Raw genomic sequence first — 20,879 nt, 5'->3', positions numbered from 1 at the left:
ACTTCCTTGCCCTCACTTCCTTCCTCTTCTGCCCTACCTCAGGCTGCTTCTACACCTCCGCAGGGCGTACCTCTGATTTGTACCCCTCCCCAGAAGTCTTTCAAGGACGGCAACCTTCTCCACATAGCCACTCTAAACCCTCGCTGAGCTGTCGAACACTGCTGACATCTGCTCCCTCCTGGAGGAACATGACCTTGATGTCCTTGGTCTCACCCAGACATTGTTCACGGCCTGCACTGTCACGAGCTTTGACACTCTACTCCTTGATGGTTACAAGATCCTCTCCACATCCTGACCCAACCGTTCAGGAGAGTGTATAGCCCTGATCTTCCCTGAGTGGATTCCTGCATCTGTCATTCCTACGCAGGCCCACTCTTCGAATGCCTGGTCTTGAGTCTCTGTCTCTCTGTCTCTCTCTCTGGCCCAACTCGCACACACTTGGACACAGCCCTCTCCATGCTCCATTCTGCTATATCTGATTCTCTCGATGTTCTTGCCCCTGTCATAAGGATCCCCTTGAAACCCAAAGCCAAGTGCAACTCTTGGTATGACTCCGACCTCGTCACCCTTAAACACAAGTGCAGGGTGGCTGAAAGGAAATGGCGCGCTTCTGGTACATCCTCTGACGAACTGGCCTGCCACCTGCTTCAAAGGCAATACCGGCTCTGTCCGCACCAAGAAGAGGGCCCACATCCAAGCCTGTGTCTCCGCAGCATCTAACAACTCGGCTGAACTCTTTAGAATCTGCAAGGAGCTCGCCAATCCTGCTGCAGTCTATACCTCTCCTGTCCCCTCCCAGGCGCTCTGCGTGGCCCTGACTTTTCATTTCATCTCTAAAACTCAGGACATCCTGTGCCCTCTCTTCCTCTCCCCCTCCGTCTACTCCCTGCTCTTCCTCCGGCCACCTCTCCTCCCCTCCTTCTCTGTCTTTCCCCTGTTCTCCCCAGACAAGGTTTCTAGACAAGTCCAATCTATGAAAGTCTTGTCGAAACAGGTTCACCCCTGTTCCTCAAACCATTAAGGACCACATTGACACCCTGGCTCCTGCTCTGGCTGAATTCTGCAACCACTCCTTTGCCACTGGAGTCTTCCCCTCGGCCCTGAAGCACTCTCTTGCGACCCTCTTCTTAAGAGATCCTCTGCCGACCCTTCCTGGCCAGCTAACTTCTCCATCACTCCTTTCCTGGGCAAACTCCTGGAAAAGCTGGCCATCTCCCAGCTGAATCTTCACACTTAATCTGTTGGTTGTCTCCATGACCATCAGTCTGGCTTCAGAGCTGCCAGAAGCACAAACTGCTCTCCGGAACATCCATGAAGACCTGCTCTCCAACCTTGATTCCAACACCCCCTGTGTCCTCATCTTACTTGATATCTCGTCTACCTTGGACACAGTCAACCATGCCATCCAGCTCTACCCGGCTCTGTGATAACCTGGGTATCACTGACCAGGCCCTGGCTTGGCTGACGACCTTCCTCTCTGATCAGCCCTCCCAGGTCCAACTTGGGTCCTTCCTCGCTTCTAGCTCTCTCTACCTGTACTGTTCCCCAGGGGTCTAACCTCTCCCCCTGGCTGTTCAACCAATACCTGGGTCCTTTCCTCTTTTCTCCCCGGATGAGGTCGCTAGACAAGTACGATCTGTGAAAGCCTTGTCAAAACAGGTTAATCCCGCTTCTTCTAAAACCATCAAGGACCACATTGATACCCTCGCTCCGGCCCTTGATGATCCTTCCCTTCCTCTCTGAAGCACTCCCTTGTGCATCCTCTCCTCAAACCCACAGCTGATCCTTCCTGTCTGGCTAACTATCGCCCAATTTCCATTACTCCCTTTTTGGGTAAACTCCTGGAAAAACTGGCCATCTCTCAGCTTAACCTTCTTTGCGATTTTGTTGGCTCTCTCCATGACCACCAATCTGGCTTCAGAACTGCCAGAAGCATGGAAACTGATCTCCTGAACTTCTGTGAAGATCTGCTCTCCAACCTTGACTCAAACCTTGCCTCTGGCCTCATCTTACTCCATCGCTCCTCTGCCTTCGACACGGTCCACCATATCGCCCTGATCAACAGTCTCTGAGATGGGGTATCAACGATCAGGCTCTGCCCTGGCTGACCTCTTTCGTCTCTGACTCTGCAGGTCCAGCTTGGGTCCTTGCTATCATTTATCTGCCTCTCTATTTGTGGTGTTCCCCAGGGGTGTAACCGCTCGACCTGGCTTTTTAACCAATACCTGGCAACTCTCGCCCACTGCATTGCCATTTTCTGCTCAAATTTCCAGTGTTACGCTGATGACATTTAACTCATTTTCAGGCTGCCCTCGGCCACCTCCTCTCCCTCTGATTGCCTAACTGCCATTCAAGATTGGTGTGCCGCAAACGATCTTGGCCTAAATGCCAACAAGACGGAGATCCTCGTCATCGCTACACCTTCACCTTCCTTTCCCCTCATCCTCTGGCGAGCCTCCCTTTGCCCTCCTATTACCCCTACCTGTGAGGCTAAGCTCCTCAGGGTCATCTTTGACTCCACACTTTCCTTCTCCGCGCACATCTCTGACGTCTCTAAAAAGTTCCTACTACACTGCCTCAGAGGTACTGCCTTTCCTCTCCTTCCCCCAGAAGCTCACTGTCTCCCAAGCTCTGGTTCTCTCTAGGTTGGACTACTCTAACCGCCTCTTTCTAAATTTACCTGCCTCCACTCCGCCCTTTACAACTAATCCAGAGCAGGACTCCAAGACTTGTCCTTGGCCTCAATCCCTGGGATCGTATCTCTCCAGCTCTGAAATCCCTTCATTGGCTCCCAATGGATGCAAGGATTAAATTAAATTAAAACCCTCTGCATTGTTGCATTGTCCAGAAGGATTTCTGGGGCCTGTGTCTGAATACCGTCAATGATCCCTTCGTAAATACCTCCTCTTTTCGCTCCTCTACCACGAACTCCTTCAGGGTCAGTCGTTTTTCAAAGCAACGAGCTAGGTGTAGATCTGTCTTCAGCTGAGGCCTCCCTTTGGAACTGGCTCCCTGCCACTCTGAAACTTGAGGAGAACCATCTCTGGTTTTTCAAGCACCGCAGGACATTCCTCTTTTCTTCTGCCTTTGCCCCCTTCTCGCCTGCCGTTTTCTCTCTCGGCACTGTACACCTGGCCCAGGTACTGTTAATAAGCTCATAAACTACACTTCACAGTAGTCCTTTGTGTTGAGAGGTTTATTGACCAATACATCCAAGAGAAAGGCCCCCAGCTGTGAGCCAAGATATCTGTCTCCCCTCTTGCTTTCAATCCTCCCCCTGGGTGGAATGTGGAACTCTTGCTTAATCATAACAGCAATGGTTCCTTGGTAACTAGGTTACATAGCAGAAGATGACATAACAGCAATGGTTCCTTGGTAACTAGGTTACATAGCAGAAGGTGACAATGATGGTAAGTCTAGACACCTCCTAACACCTCCCTTCCTTTTACACAAAATATGAGTGCTGACCTCATGTAAACAAACAATACATTGAACAACTTGAGACTTCTTATTTACATTGCAAACAATACAAAACTGGGAAAGAGAATAGGTTAAAGGCAGTAATGTAAAGTTACCAGGTGGTAACATTTTTGCAAATTGCTATCCTCTCCTTGTTCCAGACCCCACCTCCTTTGACAAGAACAGATGATCCTAAGTCCTTAACAACCTTTTTGGGCTGAGAAAATAGGGATGCACCTGTGCGCACCTTGGTAGGCAGTTTGATCTTAATCCAGTCACCTTCCTCAAGGCTGAACTCTCTACAAGCATTTTTCCTGTCATACTGCTCCTTAGATTTTACACCTGATTCGAATATCTTCTCCCTCACTGCCTCCAAATCTACTCCTACCAATTTTGATTTTCCCATCCAGCCTGGACACATGTGCGAGTTAGGCTTCTTCCCTCTTAGTACTTCAAAAGGAGACACACCTGTAACTCTGTGCGGGGCTAGTCGATACTGAAATGTTCTCTCCATTATGGTCCTCACCCAATCACCTCCTGTGGCCACAGCAATTCTAATGGCATCCATGAGAGTGCCGTTGAAGCGTTCTACACACCCATTGGTCTGGGGATGATATAATGAGGTGTTTACTTGTTCTATACCATGGTTACTCAAAAACTCTCTGAATTCCCTGGAAACCAATTGGGTGCCATTATCTGACAAACACTTCCTAGGGAATCCTTCTCTCCAAAACAATTGCTCCAAACATTTAATGATGCTACTACTGGATATATCTTAGTGTAAATATTTCAGGCCACTTAGATAATAAGTCTATGACAACCAACGCATAGGTATCTCTCCCACCTCTGATGTTAAAAGGACCTAATAAATCCAAGGCAACCTCATCCCAGGGGACCGTGGAAGGTTTCCTAACGGTCATGGGCACTTTCTGTATCCTAAGACCCTTATTTCCTTCAATACAATCACTACAACTGTTGACCACTTCTTCTGTGTCTTTGTCTAGACTGGGCCACCAACATTTTCTCTAACTAAACCTTTGGTTCTGGGCAGTCCCAAATGCCCAACATGTGCTAGATCAATTATTAACTTCCTCATTTTGATAGGGGACATCAGATGGTTGTACCTATGTAAATATCCTTTATCAATCCAGAGTTCTTCTTTGACTTTAGCAAACCCACCTAAATCACCAAGGTAATTTCTTAATGTCAACATTTTCTGGTGCATTTCATCCTCAGAACATGCATTGTCCCACTCCTCTTTCTTTACTGAATCATGAACCTGAAATATTTCAACCCCCTTCTCACGAGTTGGGGGACATTCCTCAGACACAATTTCTCTCAATACTGATCTGGATAGGGCATCAGCGACTACATTGGTTTCACCACTGATGTGAAGCATGTTGTATTGTAATCCTTGTAAGGAAGTCACCCACTTCATGATGCGTCTGGAGACACCCTCCAGACCACCTTTGGTGAATATCCCTATTAGAGGCTTATGGTCGGTGCACACTGTGAATTCTCTGCCCCACAGATATCTTTTGAATTTTTCCACTCCCCAGACACAAGCCTATGCTTCATTTTCTACAACTGAATATCTGTTCTCCGGTCCTTTGAGAGATCTAGAGGCAAATGCGATAGTGTGCAAACCTTCCTGATCTTCCTGCATTAAAACTGCCCCAATCCCATAGTCACTGGCATCCACAAATAGTAATGAATGTCTACCTTCCTCAAACGTTCTCAAAATGGGTGCATTGGCAATGGCATCTTTAATCTTACAAAACTCCTCCTTACATGACTCATTCCACTTAAAGGTAACACCTTTCCGAGTCAACATCCTCATATTCCTTGACAAATTTGACAGACCTCTAACGAACTTGCCAAAAAATTCAACCAGACCAAGAAAAGACAGTACGTCTGCTTTAGATTTTCGTGCTTCCATCTTACAAATGCCTTCTATGGCCTTTTCTTTGGGTTTGCTACCTTCTCCCGTGATTTCATAACCCAGATATTTGACTTTGTCAGTTTTGAATATACATTTCTCTAAAGATACTGAGAGATCAGCCTCTTTGAATATGTTCATCACTCTCTAACCTTTGATCATGTTCTACTTCATCCTTTCCACACACCAGCACATCCTGGTAGCACATGACACCTCTCTCACCTCCCAATAGTCTGTACATAACATTCTGAAACACACTCACTGCTGAAACCAATCCAAACGGCATGCGTATACATCTGAAGAGACCAATAGGAGTGATGAAGGCTATAAGATCTCTGGAGTCAGGATGTAGCTCCACTTGATAGCATGCTGATTCTAGGTCAAGAAGAGAAAACACTTTGGAACCGGACACACCTGCCAATAGATCATCTATTCTGGGTAAAGGGAATTTATCAGCCACTACATTTTTATTCAGGTGTCTAAGGTCAATGCATATCCGCAAAGATCCATTGCCCTTTTTCACTATTACAATGGGACTAACCCACTCTGAGGAATCAATTTTCTCTCACTCCTTCACCTTCTGTTTTCCTCAATTCACTTTCTACATCTTAAGAGCCAGAAGAATGGTACGCAATTTGGCAACTTTGGGAATGGCATCTCTCTTCAAATGAATTTTATGCACAAATCCTTTCAAGCACCCTAACTTGGTGACATTTGTTTGCCCTCTGGCCCCCTCCGTGACAGTACTAGAGACAGGTTTTTCACCTTCAACAGTCAACACCTGATCTGGGTGACTTGCTTCAATCCTTATCTTGAGCTCTGCCTGATCGCTCCAGGACAACAGCTCTCCACCTCTGTTGGCCACATGAACAGTCCCTATGGACTTCCTGTCTTTGAATTGCAGCTCGGCTTCAAAGCACCCTAAAATTTCTATAGGCACATCTCCATAAGCATTTGCTCTCACCACATTCTCCCACAATGTACAACATCCAAATTTCTCCCTCCACGCATGCACACTTATCAATGTATAATCTGCTCCACTGTCCATGAGCATTGATACTGGCACACCCCCAATTAGCACAGTTGCATATGGTTTCTTTTTCTTGACCTTACCATCAATGGCATTGACAGAGTAAACAACTTCCCTACCAGCTTCATCAATTGAAACATAATCCTGGTCCACATTGACTTCATGTATTTGACCGGAGGTGGTATTGAAATTCCTACAGCATCTAGCCAGGTGTCCCCTGACCCCACATTCATTACATACAATGTGTGTTGCATAACATTCTTTGTCAGATGCTATGTGAGACAAACTCCCACATCTGAAACACCTCCTAGTTGAAGCAATCCTCGGGTAACCAGAGTCTCTGCCACCCCTAAATGTACTATTCTCACTGGGCGGTCCTCTAGTAGATGACGATTGGTGTCCCCATATGGTGAAGGGACCTTGACGACCCTCAGGTCTCCTACCCATTTGCCAAGGGCGACGCGAAGTCCCTGCCACGGTTCTCTGCATCACTCTCGAAACCTTTTTGTATGGCAGCTTCATTGTCATCTGTTTTGGACTTATCCTGAGATCTATTATCCAGCTGGAGAACTTTTATACATTTATCTGTATGTTCTACCATTTTCGCTATCTCAATTGCCCTGTCAAGAGAAGGATTCCTTTCCTTCCATAACTCCTTCCTGATGTTGTCATTAGAACACTTGATCATCAGTTGATCCCTCACATGCTCATCTCGACAATGGTTAAATCTACATTTGATGGCTAAGCCTCTAAGAGCAGTTATAAATTCCTCAATAATCTCTCCAGTTTTCTGAGCTCTCGTAGCAAATTTGTACCTCTCAAGAATTATATTCTCCTCAACACAGTAATGTTTGTCCAATTTCGCTACAGTCTTTTCATATAGCCCCCCATCAGGGATGTCTGGAGGTTCTGGAAGTTTTTTGACCACTTCCTGCCCTGCAGCGCCTAAGCAGTGAAAAAGAAGCGCCTCTTTGCGCTCATTAGAAAAGTTGGGTCTAAATGCTGCCAGTGCATATTTGTGAAATCCCTCCTTCCAGTCTAACCAACGCACTCTTGGTTCACCTGGCGTTGGAAGGAAAAATACTGGGGCTGGTATGTTTGCCATACTGTGGATAAACAGATGTCACCCCCAGGTAACAAACGCTCCAAATCGTGGTGCCCCAACCACCTGTACCAAAGTTACAATGTGTGCACCCACCAGGTAGATTTCCACTTTAATACGCCGTTCCAGGTCCAGGATCCGGCATCCGACTGCACAAACAGTTGCTGTGTGTCAATGTAATCGGGACATCTCGTTTTTCCGAAACGTATTACTGACACGACATAAAGATGGCCGCCACGCTTCCAGGTCCTTTACTTTAATTGCGTGCTGACGTGACGCAAGGCTGCAACATCAAGGGATCCAATGCGGGAGTTCCTCGCGCTCGACCATTCGTTCACCCGGCAGTCGGGTTCCATTCAAAGGTAAACGACTGCGAGCCGCGGCGGTTGTGTGCAACGGCGGGGCCGTGAATAATCAAGGCAATGGCAAATGTACATAGGTGACTGACCTCAGGGTGAGACCTCTGCCGGTCCTGTCAGCGCTGACTCTCGTAGTCACAATCCACAGATCAAAACTCCTCAGCATTCGTGCTCCGCTCCAGGATGCACCTTAGTGGTTCACTCTCCTCCGAGACACTGACCGTGTTTCTCGCCTGCAATTCCACATCAAACAGGACATTCCGTCCAAGTGCATCCAAGCCTATAATCACTTATTGCTGCTGCCTGGGGCCTTTTCTCCTTGGCCCAATCCTCGTCGCCAATGTTAATAATCTCATAAACTACACTTCACAGCAGTCCTTTGTGTTGAGAGGTTTATTGAGCAATGCATCCAAGAGAAAGGCCCCCAGCTGTGAGCCAAGATATCTGTCTCCCCTCCTGCTCTCAATCCTCCCCCTGGGTGGAATGTGGAACTCTTGATTAATCATAACAGCAATGGTTCCTTGGTAACTAGGTTACATAGCAGAAGGTGACAATGATGGTAAGTCTAGACACCTCCTAACAGGTACCTGCTCACCTTGCCACCCCCCTGCACTGCCTTCGGGCCACCACTTCCACTGGGGTCTGTATCTGTACTTATACAGTTCCTCACCCGCTTTTCTTCTGCACTTATCAGACATTCCCTGTTCTGCTAAACCCAGCACTTGCCAGTGCTGGTTGCACTACCACCGTTTATTGTCTTTATTTATTCTATTTATTATTTACCTGTATCGCCTCTGTGCCTACCTTTCCACTTCTCCCCCCTTGCATGCAATTTTCCCCTTTTCTCTTTCCCATGCACTTGCACGTTCTCAATGTCACTGGGCCTAGTAAGATTGTTGTTTTTCTTCTCCCCTGCCCTCCCCCTCCCTTGTTGCGCTCTGAAACACTTGTGTATGAGCGCAATATAAATAAAATATCGATCTTCTTGCCCACCGCATTGCTGCTCTCTGCCCCAACTTTCAGTCCTATGCGGATGACACTCAACTCATTTTCGTGCTCCCTTCCGCCACCTCCTCCTTCACATCTGACTGTCCGCTATCCAGGAGTGGTGTGCCGCCAATGATCTCTGCCTTAATGCCAGTAAGAACGAGATTCTCCTCATCGGCACACCTGCTCCCTCCTTTCACGTCACTCTCTAGCTGGCCTCTCTTGGCCCTCTTCCTGCTCCCACCTGTGAGGCTAAAAACCTCCGGGTCCTCTTCGACTCCACACTTTCCTTCTCTCCTCACATCTCTGACGCCTCTAAATAAATAAAAAAAATACAGGGCCATTGGCCATGGCTACTGGCCGTGGTCTTCGGCTGTGCAAACTGTACATGTCCTACCACCCCACCCCCCATAGGTTTGTTTGGTCCCACGAGGTGGCCACAGCCAAAGGCCCTTGCCACTATACATCCCTTTTGGGCCCACTAGCCAGGGCCTTTGGCCATTCCCACTGTATAATTTAGAACATGGCCAGTGGCCGCCACCTTTGACGTGTCCACTGTACATGTCTGCCTCCCTCGCACCCCACACAACCCATCCAAATAGCTTTCTTTTAGGCCCACTTGGTGGCCACTGCCATTCCATCCCCCCCCCCCCAACCTCACTGTAACAATCATTTCTTTGTTGTAGTAATCCATTATTTTATTTTACTTTTTTTAATTTTACTTTTTTTTAAACTGTATTTCTCCAGCATTGGATCTTTCATGGATTCACATGCTTAGAATATTCCCCGTCGTCAGGCTGGGAATCCCCGGTACATTATATAGACCCTTCCCGTAGGAAAACTTTTTCGACGCTTATGCGTCCTATCCACCTAGTTTTGTATCGTGCGTGCCCGCGCCGTCAGGACGGCATGATATAAATACAGGACCCGCCCCCGCGCTTACTCAGATTTCAGATTTCAACCGCCTTTCAAAGTAGTGGGATCCTCGTGGTTACTGCTAATCGAAATTAGGTTGTATTTTCGCTTCGGTGACGTTACATTCTGGAAAAAATATGTCCGGAAAAGCTTTATTTCGTCCTTGTGCGACATGTGGACTCAAAAAAGTCTATGCCCACATGGATTGTATCTACTAAGAAGGTTGGTCGACTGGCTTAACGACGGAGCGGGTGCCTATCCGGCATCAGAAGTTGGCTCCACGGCCTCCAGGAGCAAGTCGGAACCTCCCTCGAAGAAGGTGCGGCCTGTCGAAAAATGCCCTGCGGACAAACATACGGGGAAGCATGCTGGGTCTTCCTCATCACACAAAAGTCCTCCTCCTCATCCTCTAAGACGGAGAGGAAAGCGGCATCAAAATCCTCCTCAGGGGACCGTCCTAGGTCTTCCATGAGTCGAGATGCTTCAGCAGGGAAGTCGGCAACGAAATCAGCTACGAAGTCTAAAGGCTCGGTGACGGCTACTTGCTCGTCGACCCCGGTGTCGCTGACGATGCCTATTACTATTCAGGTAGCAGCGGTGGGGATTCCTTCGTCGACGGTGACTCAATCTATGGCCTGGCAGCCAGAGGTTTGTGACCCGGCCCCCCCTGAGGTCCTACTGCTGCCAGACACGGCCTTGTCGGTGGAAGGAGAATGTGGCATGGTTATGCAGCCGTCGGACTTGGGCTTATGGCCTTCCAATACGTCGACGACGAGTGCGAGTGGGGGTGTGGTCCCTCTATCCTCGACGTTGCTGACCCCCCAGACGGTTTTGTCTCTGGATGTGCTTAATACACTTCAGAAGCTCCTGCAGCGTCTGGATACGCAGATCCCTCAGCCTGGCACTTCATCGTTGATACTTTCTGCACCTTCCGTCGACAAACAAGCTCAAGCAGCTCGCTCGACGACCAAAAGCCCGTCGGCCTCCCAGGTGGTGAAGGATCGTCCTCGAGCGCAGGAGGAGGGTGAGCTATCGGAGTCCGATTCTATACGAGGTGACTCAGGGTCGGACATTTCCCTGTCACCGTCGAGCGACCCAACATGGAATTCGGATGTAGAGGTAGAGTCTACGAGGAGCCAGGCACAACCATCTCCTCCGGATGATGTGGGAGCCTTCCATGCAATGATGGGAAAAGCGTGTTCCGAGTTCGGCTTAATTCCTGAGGAGCAAGAAAGATTGTTTTCTTTTTGATCACATGGGTGAAAGGAGGAAATCGGTATTTGCCATCCCAATCCTGGACCACGTGTGGCAAGAAGGCCTCAAGACGATGCGTCATCCGTTCTCGGAACCGGCTATTAAGGGGCGTATTGAGAAAAAGTTTAAAGCTCCGGAGTCCACTCCAAAATGTCTAACATCACAGCCACTGTCAGACTCTGTAGTATCGGCGGCAGCGGCTAGGAAGGCCAGAGTACAGCAAAAATGTTCAACCCCAGCAGAAAGCGAGGCAAGGAGGCAGGACGCCTTTGGAAAAAAGGTGCTCTCAGTCGGCGCCACGACGGTAAGAGCAGCCAACTCCTTGGCGATTGTATCACGATACGATAGGGAGATGTGGCATAAAATAGCCCCTATCCTAGAACATCTGCCGGAAGAACATCGAAAAGCAGCCATGTTGCTAGTACGTGATGGTGAGGAGGCCTCGAACCATGCAATTAATATTGCGGTGGACCTAGAAGAGTCTGGGTTCAAACAAATCAATCATGGCGTAGTACTACGTCAAGCGTGGCTCAAATGTACTACTTTTAGACCTGAAGTCCAATACAAGGTCTTAGACATGCCATGTGAAGGAGAACTTCTGTTTGGAGACAAGGTAGATGAAGCCTTGAAGGGGATGAAAGAAGACATGGATACCGCTAGGTCTCTCGGCGCCCTCCAGACAGGTAGAAGTTTTCGCTCTTTTCGCCCCTTCAGGGGTGCTTCCGGAAACTCCCGCTTTGGAGCCTCTAGGGACCGTGGATTTAACAGGCCTTCATACTCCTCGCAAGGTTACAGACGGGTATCCCAGTCGGCACGTAGAGGCAGAGATTATCAAGCCTCCCGACGACGCGGCTCGGGTCCCTCGTCGACTAAGGACAAGCAAACCAGCAACCAATGACGGCCTTCGGAACGTCCTGGGGGGGTCGAGTCTCTCATCATATCGACCAATGGAAATGCATCACCACAGATCGATGGGTTCTGGACACGATTCGCATGGGTCATGCGCTGCAATTCAAAAACAAGCCTCCAAGTCTTCCGCCAGTGTTTTCGGCCCAGCCCCACCTTCGAGTTCTAAGACAAGAGGTGGCGCTTATGCTGCAAAAAGGAGCGGTAGAACGGGTTCCTGTGGCACAGGAAGGACAAGGGGTTTATTCCCGGTTCTTCGTCGTCAAGAAGCCAAATGGAAAATGGAGGCCCATTCTCGACCTGAGGGTACTCAACAAATGGCTAAAGAGCTCAAAATTCAAAATGCTAAAGCTCCAGGAGGTTATCAGGTCAGGACTCATATTTTCATATCCCAATACGTCCATGACACAGGAGATATTTAAGGTTCGTCGTCGGGCGAAAGCATTTTCAGTTCAAGGTCCTCCCGTTCGGTCTAAAGTCCTCCCCCAGGACGTTCACCAAGTGTTTGGCCCCCATAGCGGCCCATATAAGGAAGGACGGTCACCATGTCTATCCCTATCTAGACGACTGGCTGGTCAGAGGTTCGTCCATGGAACAAACACGAAACAGTCTGGGGGCCACGATGTCCCTATTACAGGAACTGGGCTTCGCGATAAACTTCAAGTCCTCCGTAGAGCCATCGAGGACCTTGGTCTTTCTAGGAGCGGAGTTTCTTACGCACACAAGCCTTGTAAGACAATCCAGCGAAAGAATACAGAAGCTACAAAGCAAGGCGTCGGAATGGAGATGCGGTACCAGGGTGTCGGTGCGCAAATACATGTCCCTGCTAGGGACCATGTCATCCTGCATTCCGTTGATAAACAACTGCCGTCTGTTTGAGGCCTTGCCAGGAATTTCTAGCGGACCGTTGGGCGCAGAGCCAAGGTCGCTGGTCCGACAGACTGGTCATCGACGAACAACTGGTACAAGCACTCTGTTGGTGGAGAGTTTCTACTCATTTAACGAAAGGAATGCCTCTGGTGGAACCGGAGTTCCAGAAGACGGTGGTGACGGATGCATCGCTGAGCGGATGGGGAGCTCATCTGGATATGTTACAGGTACAAGGCTGGTGGTCGTTACAAGAGTCCTCCCTGCATATCAACCTGCTAGAACTGAGAGCAGTGCGGTGGGCTCTAAAATCTTTTCTTCTTCAACTGAGAGACTCTGTGGTGCGTGTCATGACGGACAACACGACTACAATGTTTTACCTAAGGAAACAAGGAGGAACACATTCCAGGTCCCTGTCGATGGAGGCACAGAAAATCTGGCATTGGGCCCTGCAACACATGCTAATCTTGGCGTTCCACCTGCCAGGTGTGAGAAATGTGGAGGCAGATGCCCTCAGCAGGGAAATGAACGAAGTTCACGAATGGGGGCTGAACGACCAGCAACTACAACATGTATTCAAGAAGTGGGGACATCCTTCCATCGATCTGTTCGCGACGGAGGACAACAGGAAATGCCCGCAGTATGCAAGCAGATGGCCTCAGCAGGGCTCACTGGGGGGATGCGTTCTCCTTCCCATGGACGAACAAATTCCTGTACGCATTCCCTCCATTTCCTCTTATCCGGAGGACGTTGCAATGGATCCTCAAGTACCCATGTCGGGTGATTCTGGTGGCCCCGTATTGGGCCAGACAGGTGTGGTTTTCAGACCTGCTGCACTTAGCGGCGGCGGGGCCATTGAGGTTCAGGAAGATCCCCAACCTTCTGTCTCGACAGGAGGGTATCGTTTGGCATCACGACCCGGACAGCCTCAAGTTTACGGCCTGGCTCCTGACTTCGCCGAATTTGGCCAGCTAACGATTCCGGAGGAGTGTCGTCGTATTCTGCAAGCGGCAAGAGCACCTTCCACAAACACTTCATACTCGTACAAATGGAGGAGTTTCTGTCGGTGGTGTGGGGATCAACCAGGTTTGGTTCCGCAGTCGATTACGCCGGAACAGCTCCTTCCATACTTGCTGTTCTTAGCTCAAAAGGGCTTATCGGTGTCGTCGATAAAAGTACACCTGGCCGCCATCTCCAGCTTTACTCGTCAACGACATTCCGCACCATTATTCAGCGACCGCCTGATTAAGCACTTCCTTAAAGGTTTGTTCAGGAGTTTCCCTCCCGAGAAGAGATTTCCTCCGGTGTGGAGCCTCAATCTGGTGTTAGCGTCTCTTATGAAACCTCCTTTTGAACCAATGTCATCATCGTCTCTAAAGTTTTTGTCGTGGAAATTGGCCTTCCTGGTGGCCATCACTTCAGCCAGACGTATTTCGGAAATCCAAGCTCTAATGGTAGACCCAACATACTTAAGATTTTTTAAGAACAAGGTGGTCCTTGCCACTAACCCACAGTTCATACCGAAAGCTCCTTCAGTGTTCCATAAACATTCCTCTATTGTCTTACCTACGTTTTTTCCAGAGCCATGCTCGGGAGCGGAGCACACGTTACACACATTAGACGTGAAAAGGGCTCTCGTTTTATCTTCATCGCACGCAACCTTTCAGGAAAACGAGGCAATTGTTCGTGGCCTATGGTCTGGGTGCTAAAGGCAAAGCCATTTCAAAGCAAGGACTGTCAAGATGGGTATCGTCTACCATTTCGTACTGCCATTCCAAGGCTGGGAAACCTCTTCTGCGACGCCCAAGAGCTCATTCAACTAGAGCGGCGGCATTGTCGACGGCGCTGTGGTCTGGAGTCCCTCTGGGGGACATCTGCATGGCGGCTACCTGGGCGGCTACACACACTTTTACGCGCCATTACTGCCTGTCACAACAACATGCCGAAGATACTCGGATGGGACAGGCGGTGCTTCGACACCTATTCCAATAAGGTAAGCCCCGGTTGAGGGGTTAGATCTTGTTGCAATTATGATTGAATATGGTTCGTTTTCTATGTTAACAATTGCTGATGGGTACACGACCATAGGGAACGGGCATTGTGAGGAAAGTATGTGAGTTTGCATGCACGCCTCCTCTTTTCGGAATGGTACTGCTATGTAATCTATTCTAAGAATGTGAATCCATGAAAGATCCAATGCTGGAGAAGGGAATAGTTTCTTACCTGTAACTCCATTTCTCCAGCATTGGTATCTTTCATGGATTCACATGCGCCCGCCTGCCTCCACTGGGCATGCAAACTGGTTCCCCCACTACTTTGGGGGCCGAAATCTGAGGGAGCGCGGGGGCGGGTCCTGTATTTATATCATGGCGTCCTGACGGCGCGGGCACGCACGATACAAAACGAGGTGGATAGGACGCATAAGCGTCGAAAAAGTTTTCCTACGGGAAAGGGTCTATATAATGTACCGGGGATTCCCAGCCTGACGACGGGGAATATTCTAAGCATGTGAATCCATGAAAGATACCAATGCTGGAGAAATGGAGTTACAGTTAAGAAACTATTCCCTTCAGTCTCGGTTGTGCACAATAGTTCACCTATGTTCTAACATGGTGGCTCCTTTATTTTTTTTCTCTATTTCTATTGTGATTGTTCTTTGTTAGCCCTTCTACCATTCTGGTAGAGGGAGGACTCTGTGTTTTGCCTTTGGCTGGAACCCTTGGTTGTCTCTGCCTAGGCTCCAGTGTGTCTGGGCAGGCAGGAAATGGGGGAGGAGTTTTTCACTCCCCTGCCCTTTGTCTTCCAGAGTGCCTGAATGGAACCAGTTCCCACTGGGTGGGGGGGGGCTGACTGTCACAATTGGACAGCCACCTGCCCCCTTCTGTAAAATGCTGAGTTTGCAGTGTGTTTGGGAAAACTGAATTAAAAGGTAAGGTTCTTGAGGTGAAAGGCAAGTCGACCACTGGAACAGAACCACCAAAGCTGAAGACGACCAGAGACGCTTGCGGGACCTTCCAGTCACTGTAAAGCGACCACTTTGTCCTGACCCCGTTTTCTCATCGACAGAGGAGCTTCGAAGAGGATGACTCTTCCCTTTGGCTGGTGAGACCAATCGGCCCTGACACCAACTACAAATTGAGCCATCTCCCGAGGTGCTATGCCTTTCAGAACTGCGAATACCAGGAGACCTCGACCCATTTGCAGTGCAATGTCTTAACACCAAATCTGTCCAGAACTTGGGTGGTCTCCAATTGGACCTTTAGAGGCACGATCCAACGCATCTAAGTCCCCCCCTCACCAGAGTGCAGGACTTCAGAAGCAAAGATTGACCATGTGAATACCGTCCTTTGTTGGTGCTGAGAAAAAGGCACCAAACTGCAGACCGACCAAGGAGACTGAAGAAATACGTGCCAAGGGTCCTCCTTCGAGACTGCTGCTGAGTCATGCTATTCAGAGTTATTGCTTTAATCACAAGAGTGAGGAATTGGGACACTGCATCCTTCGCTGCTGCACAGAGGAGAATCCAGCTACGAGCATCTCTTCTAACCTAAGGTACTGTAGGGTGAAAGGTATAACTTGCCTTGAACGGAGAAGTCGCTCCAGAGTGCGGGAGTGTGTGTAGAGGTGTCCAGCGTGTCCACCCTACCTCTGACCCAAGCTTGCCAGTTTAGGTCCCTTTAGGGAGTCCTTTTGCAGGGTCCCCCTTGTTGTGTTAAATTTCTAAGCAACTTATCCTAGAGACTGAAAGAATCTTGAGGAACTTTTGCTGTTCTGCTACTTCTTAAAACTTTGGATCCACTCCTACACTGACTTTGTCGTATAGTTAAGTCTTGGGATTTAAAAGCATTAGTTAGCCTGAAAAGTGTCTCTAGAACGTTAAGCTCTGCTGCTGTGATTAACCAACCTTTTTCCTTCCTAAAAGACTTAGTGGGTTTGCTAATTAAATACACTTACCGTATATCTTTTTAGTAACGTGAGTGCGCGGTAGTACTGATGATACGATCAAACTGGTGTCAAACGCAATGTAACAGTTGTAACCGCGAGCAACTACCATTGAAGCACTGGCCTATGAAAAGTATTAAGAATGACTGTGTTGGTTCGTGAATTAGTTATCTACCTTGTGTGAATAATGTATATTTTTTTATATAACATTTAAGTGCAAGTGTTTCTTTGGACTATTGTATTTACTGGGTTCAGTGTACTTACCTACAGCTCGCATCTTCCTCCTATGATTAGCCTGACTGTTCTGCCATTCTACCAAGATCCTTTGAGTAGTACAGACTTGTACTAAGGGTAGGGAACCTGTATGCCAGGGGATAGTTTTCTGAAGTCTTAACTCAAGTGGACTTCAGGAAAATTCCCCTAACAGTGGGTATGGTAGCAATGTACTAGAGATAACCGCAATTATCCGTAGGCACCGGATGGCCGCAGTTATCCATAAAAACGGCGCAGACTCAAAAATGTTGCCCTGCCCTCCCATGCACTCGCCAAGTGCCCCCTTTACCCCTGGCCTGCTACCATCTGCCCCTCCCCCTTCTAATGAACTCCTCTTTCACTCAATGAACTCCTCTTTACCTCCCTAGCGCTCCCCCATGCCCCCGCCAACACATTTAGTGTGACGCACTTTCATTCCAGATCTCGTTTTCTTTCACAACTGCAGTTGTCCTGCCAAATAACCACGTCTTTGAGAAAATGTTCATGCTCTGAACTTGGTCCCTAGCACCCCTCTCACCAATTTACCCTTCTCCCATCCCCCAAGACCCCCCTCCTAGCTCGATGCCATTGCATCGTTTTTCCACCTTGAAATGGCATTTTTGTACCGACAGCCGAACTGTTTAAGGTGAGCATTGAGTACCATAGAAAACACGAAAAAGTAATTGCTAATAACATTTGACTCGTGTTACAGATTTAGCAGAAATGTTGCAGACAAATTTGGACTGACCCCACCCCCAACTGATTAAGAAAACAAACGCAGTTTTGTCTAGTCCCCATTCATTTTCCGATTGAGGAAAAAGGCACATTTTTGCATGAGCGCACACTGAAAACCGCTGGATGGAATTTGAGCAGGTACAAAACAATTTGGGCAGGAAGCATTGACTCTCATTCCGGGGGTGGGCTGGAAGGGGCAGAGGGAAGGGAGGAGGGGAGGAGGCAGGGTTATTGTTCCAGTGTTCTTTATATTTAACCTTGAAGGGGGGGTGACTCCCTGTGCCAAACATTGGAGATCTCCCATGGTGCTTTGCAGCAGAGAGGCTTTTCAGGAATTAAAAATCTGCACGTTATTTATATAAAAAAAAAATGTGTCCGATGCGAGAGATTGCTTTTGGCGTGGAGCTTTAGAAAGGAGAACATGATTAGCAGATTACCTTTTTTGGAGCGGACAATGTATCACGCTCTGACAGTAGGGACTGAGCCAGGCGCGGTTGACGATAGACTTTGAAGTTGATCTATATCGTGAGTAATATTTTCAATATGGAGTTATGTTTTTACAATTGGATTTCTGTTGGCATTTCCTTTTTAGTATTTATTTTTGGCTTTGAATCTATCCTCCTAAAAATTTTTTTTTTTTACTTCACCTTTTAGGCTATAAAGTTCTTTCTTTGATGGATGTTCCTGATGACGCACAAGAAAAGGCTGACATATACATCCATAAAACATACATCAAGAAGTGGGACATATGTGCAGGCAATGCCCTCTTAAAAGCAGTAGGAGGAAAAATGACTACTCTTGAAGGAAAAGAAATCCAGTATGCGGATTCGGAAGTGAATAAGGAAGGCATTATAGCCAGCATTGGCATGGATCACAGTATGCTGGTTAAAAAACTGAGTGGAAAAATACCAGACATTGAAAAGAAAAAGCATTAGAACAAGAACACTGCATTAATATGCAAGACCTCGACGTGCATGATTGACCCAACACCGCCCTGGGAATAGCCTTTGCACAGAAACTTAGTTTGCTAGTCATTCAAATGGAATTGACTTATTGACTAGAACACAGCAAACCTTTTTCTTGTTTTACTTTTTTGGGTGTGACTGCAAATTCAGATTTTTGGGAATCTGCCGTGACACAGTAATGTTAACTGGGTAACGTTGCATTTAATGTGCTGGGTGACTTATGGGACCCCAGTTCTTACTGACAATTGAAATCCACATGTATAATGTATATAATGAAATACACTTGTATATATGTGTGCATAGGTTTACACTATATTATTCCTCCATTAAAACTGCAGAGTAATGCAGTTTTCACTATATGGTGCAGATTTGTTTACATACAACTCTTTCCCACATGGTTTCAGTTTCTCTGCACACCCTAATACGTAGGGACTCACTCCTTTGTGCACTTTTGTTTGGTATAGACCTAGTGAGTTAACCATTTTAGTTGACTGAGTTTTTAAACCTGGAAGTGCTTGAATGTGGTGCGATGAGGTTTTGTTTGTTAATTCATTTAAGACATTGTGCCTTGTGGATTTTGCCACGGGATTAAATTATTAGGTAGGACACAGATTACTCTATTTCGCCCGTTTCTGGTTCTTTTAAAAAGGTTTTTCCTGCAGCTTACAAGGCTTGGTGGATTGTGTCCTCTCTACGAACTGTTAAATATGAATTAACATAATTGTACAGTAAAGTGTATTTTTTATATTTGCGTATGAAATGACTTATAAATTAATGTTAATGTAATTGATTCAATCTGCTTTATTAAAAGCTGTTTAATTCTTTTAAATTCTGTGACATTTGTTTTGCTAAGATCTGCATCATGTATAACTTTTGGAGGGAAAAAAATAATTTAAATTGTTTGTCTGGGGGTAATGGAGGCCTGGCATAACGTGCTAAGCCTTGTGTTATGCAATGTACTTTGTGCACAGTTCACCCCCTACCTGCACTAACCCATGCCCCCTTTGTTTGTTTAAATGGAAAGTACAGTCCTGGAGTATTAACAGAGTGAAAGCAATGGAGGAAAAACAATGTAATTATTTCTGACCATCTGCTTTTCCTTATACATAACCACATTTTTTTAAAACAAATCCACGAGGAAAATGTTTTAATTTGTTGTGCACTGCTTGGATTGTCAATACAATACTTGAGAACCTGTTGTAATTGAAGTAATATCGAAATTCTTGCCAAATCAACCTCCTCTTCAAGTCTTCCTTTTACAAGTTACTAAGGAATGGATTGGATCATATGTTCTCATTTGCTGCATGACACAGAGCATTGCTTTGTGGTTTGAAATACTCATAGGGCAGTATATCCCTGAAACCCATTTATTAGGAATATCTGACAAGATGTATTCCTTTCCATCTATTGCGTGCTGCAAATGGGGGTGGGGGGCGGTGAGGGGCAGGTCATTTTAAGTGGTTTAACATTTCTTGGACCTCTTAATATTAACATGTGATCAGCTTTAACTATCGCAATATGAGAAATTTACAGAAGGCCCCATTTGTTGAACGGTCATATTTATAAGAATTAGGAAAGGGCCTAAACAGGGAATTTGACCCACAGGATTTAATTGCTTATGGGAGACTACACAAATTGCATTCTTTTTGTATTCTCTGTTCAACCCAAATAAACATCTAATGGGTAGTGTATTATGTCATTTATTGTTGAGAATGGTTGAAGAAAATGCAGGCGTGGCTCATGGAAGGCAAAAGCCTCTCTAGAGTCTTGAAATTCCTTCTGCTCAACTAATCAATAATAAATGGTATATTTGAACAATATTCCAGGGCTCAAAATGTGCAATCTCTACTAGCCATTGGCTAGTGATAATTGGCTCTTGATGAGTAAGAAATGGTGTGTTGTGTCTATGCATAGAATTGGGTTGGTGGGTAAAAATTGGGTTGGTGGGTAATTTTCTTTCATGCTGACTAGTAACTTGCAACTTAAAATATTTACCCTGCATATACAATATTTCTCTTATTTTACCACTCTGGTAAATGGAGAGTACACAATATGTAGACTGCTGCCTAAATCCTTTGAAAATGGTTTGTTTAAAAAGTGTGCTTCATTTGGAGTGATCAACAAATATTCTCCTCACACAGGTTCCTAATCTTTCAAAATGTGCTTC

The 20,879-nt window shown here is 47.0% G+C and overlaps 1 protein-coding gene across 1 annotated transcript in view; it reads left to right on the top strand.

Annotated features, from left to right (window-relative positions):
• BPNT2 (3'(2'), 5'-bisphosphate nucleotidase 2) overlaps positions 1 to 19,541 on the top strand; it is a 237,144-nt gene extending 217,603 nt beyond the window's left edge. Inside the window, exon 5 of the mRNA XM_069621076.1 lies at positions 18,402 to 19,541. Coding sequence (XP_069477177.1) covers positions 18,402 to 18,682 — 281 coding nt within the window. The 3' untranslated portion in view covers positions 18,683 to 19,541. The remainder of the gene's footprint in view (positions 1 to 18,401) is intronic.
• Positions 19,542 to 20,879: the final 1,338 nt, after the last annotated feature.

Source organism: Ambystoma mexicanum, chromosome 5q (assembly GCF_040938575.1).
Source record: "Ambystoma mexicanum isolate Mex_15411 chromosome 5q, UKY_AmexF1_1, whole genome shotgun sequence".
Lineage (NCBI taxonomy): Eukaryota > Metazoa > Chordata > Amphibia > Caudata > Ambystomatidae > Ambystoma > Ambystoma mexicanum.
The sequence above is the reverse complement of the archived record's forward strand: the minus strand, read 5'-3'. Positions and strand labels throughout refer to the sequence as shown.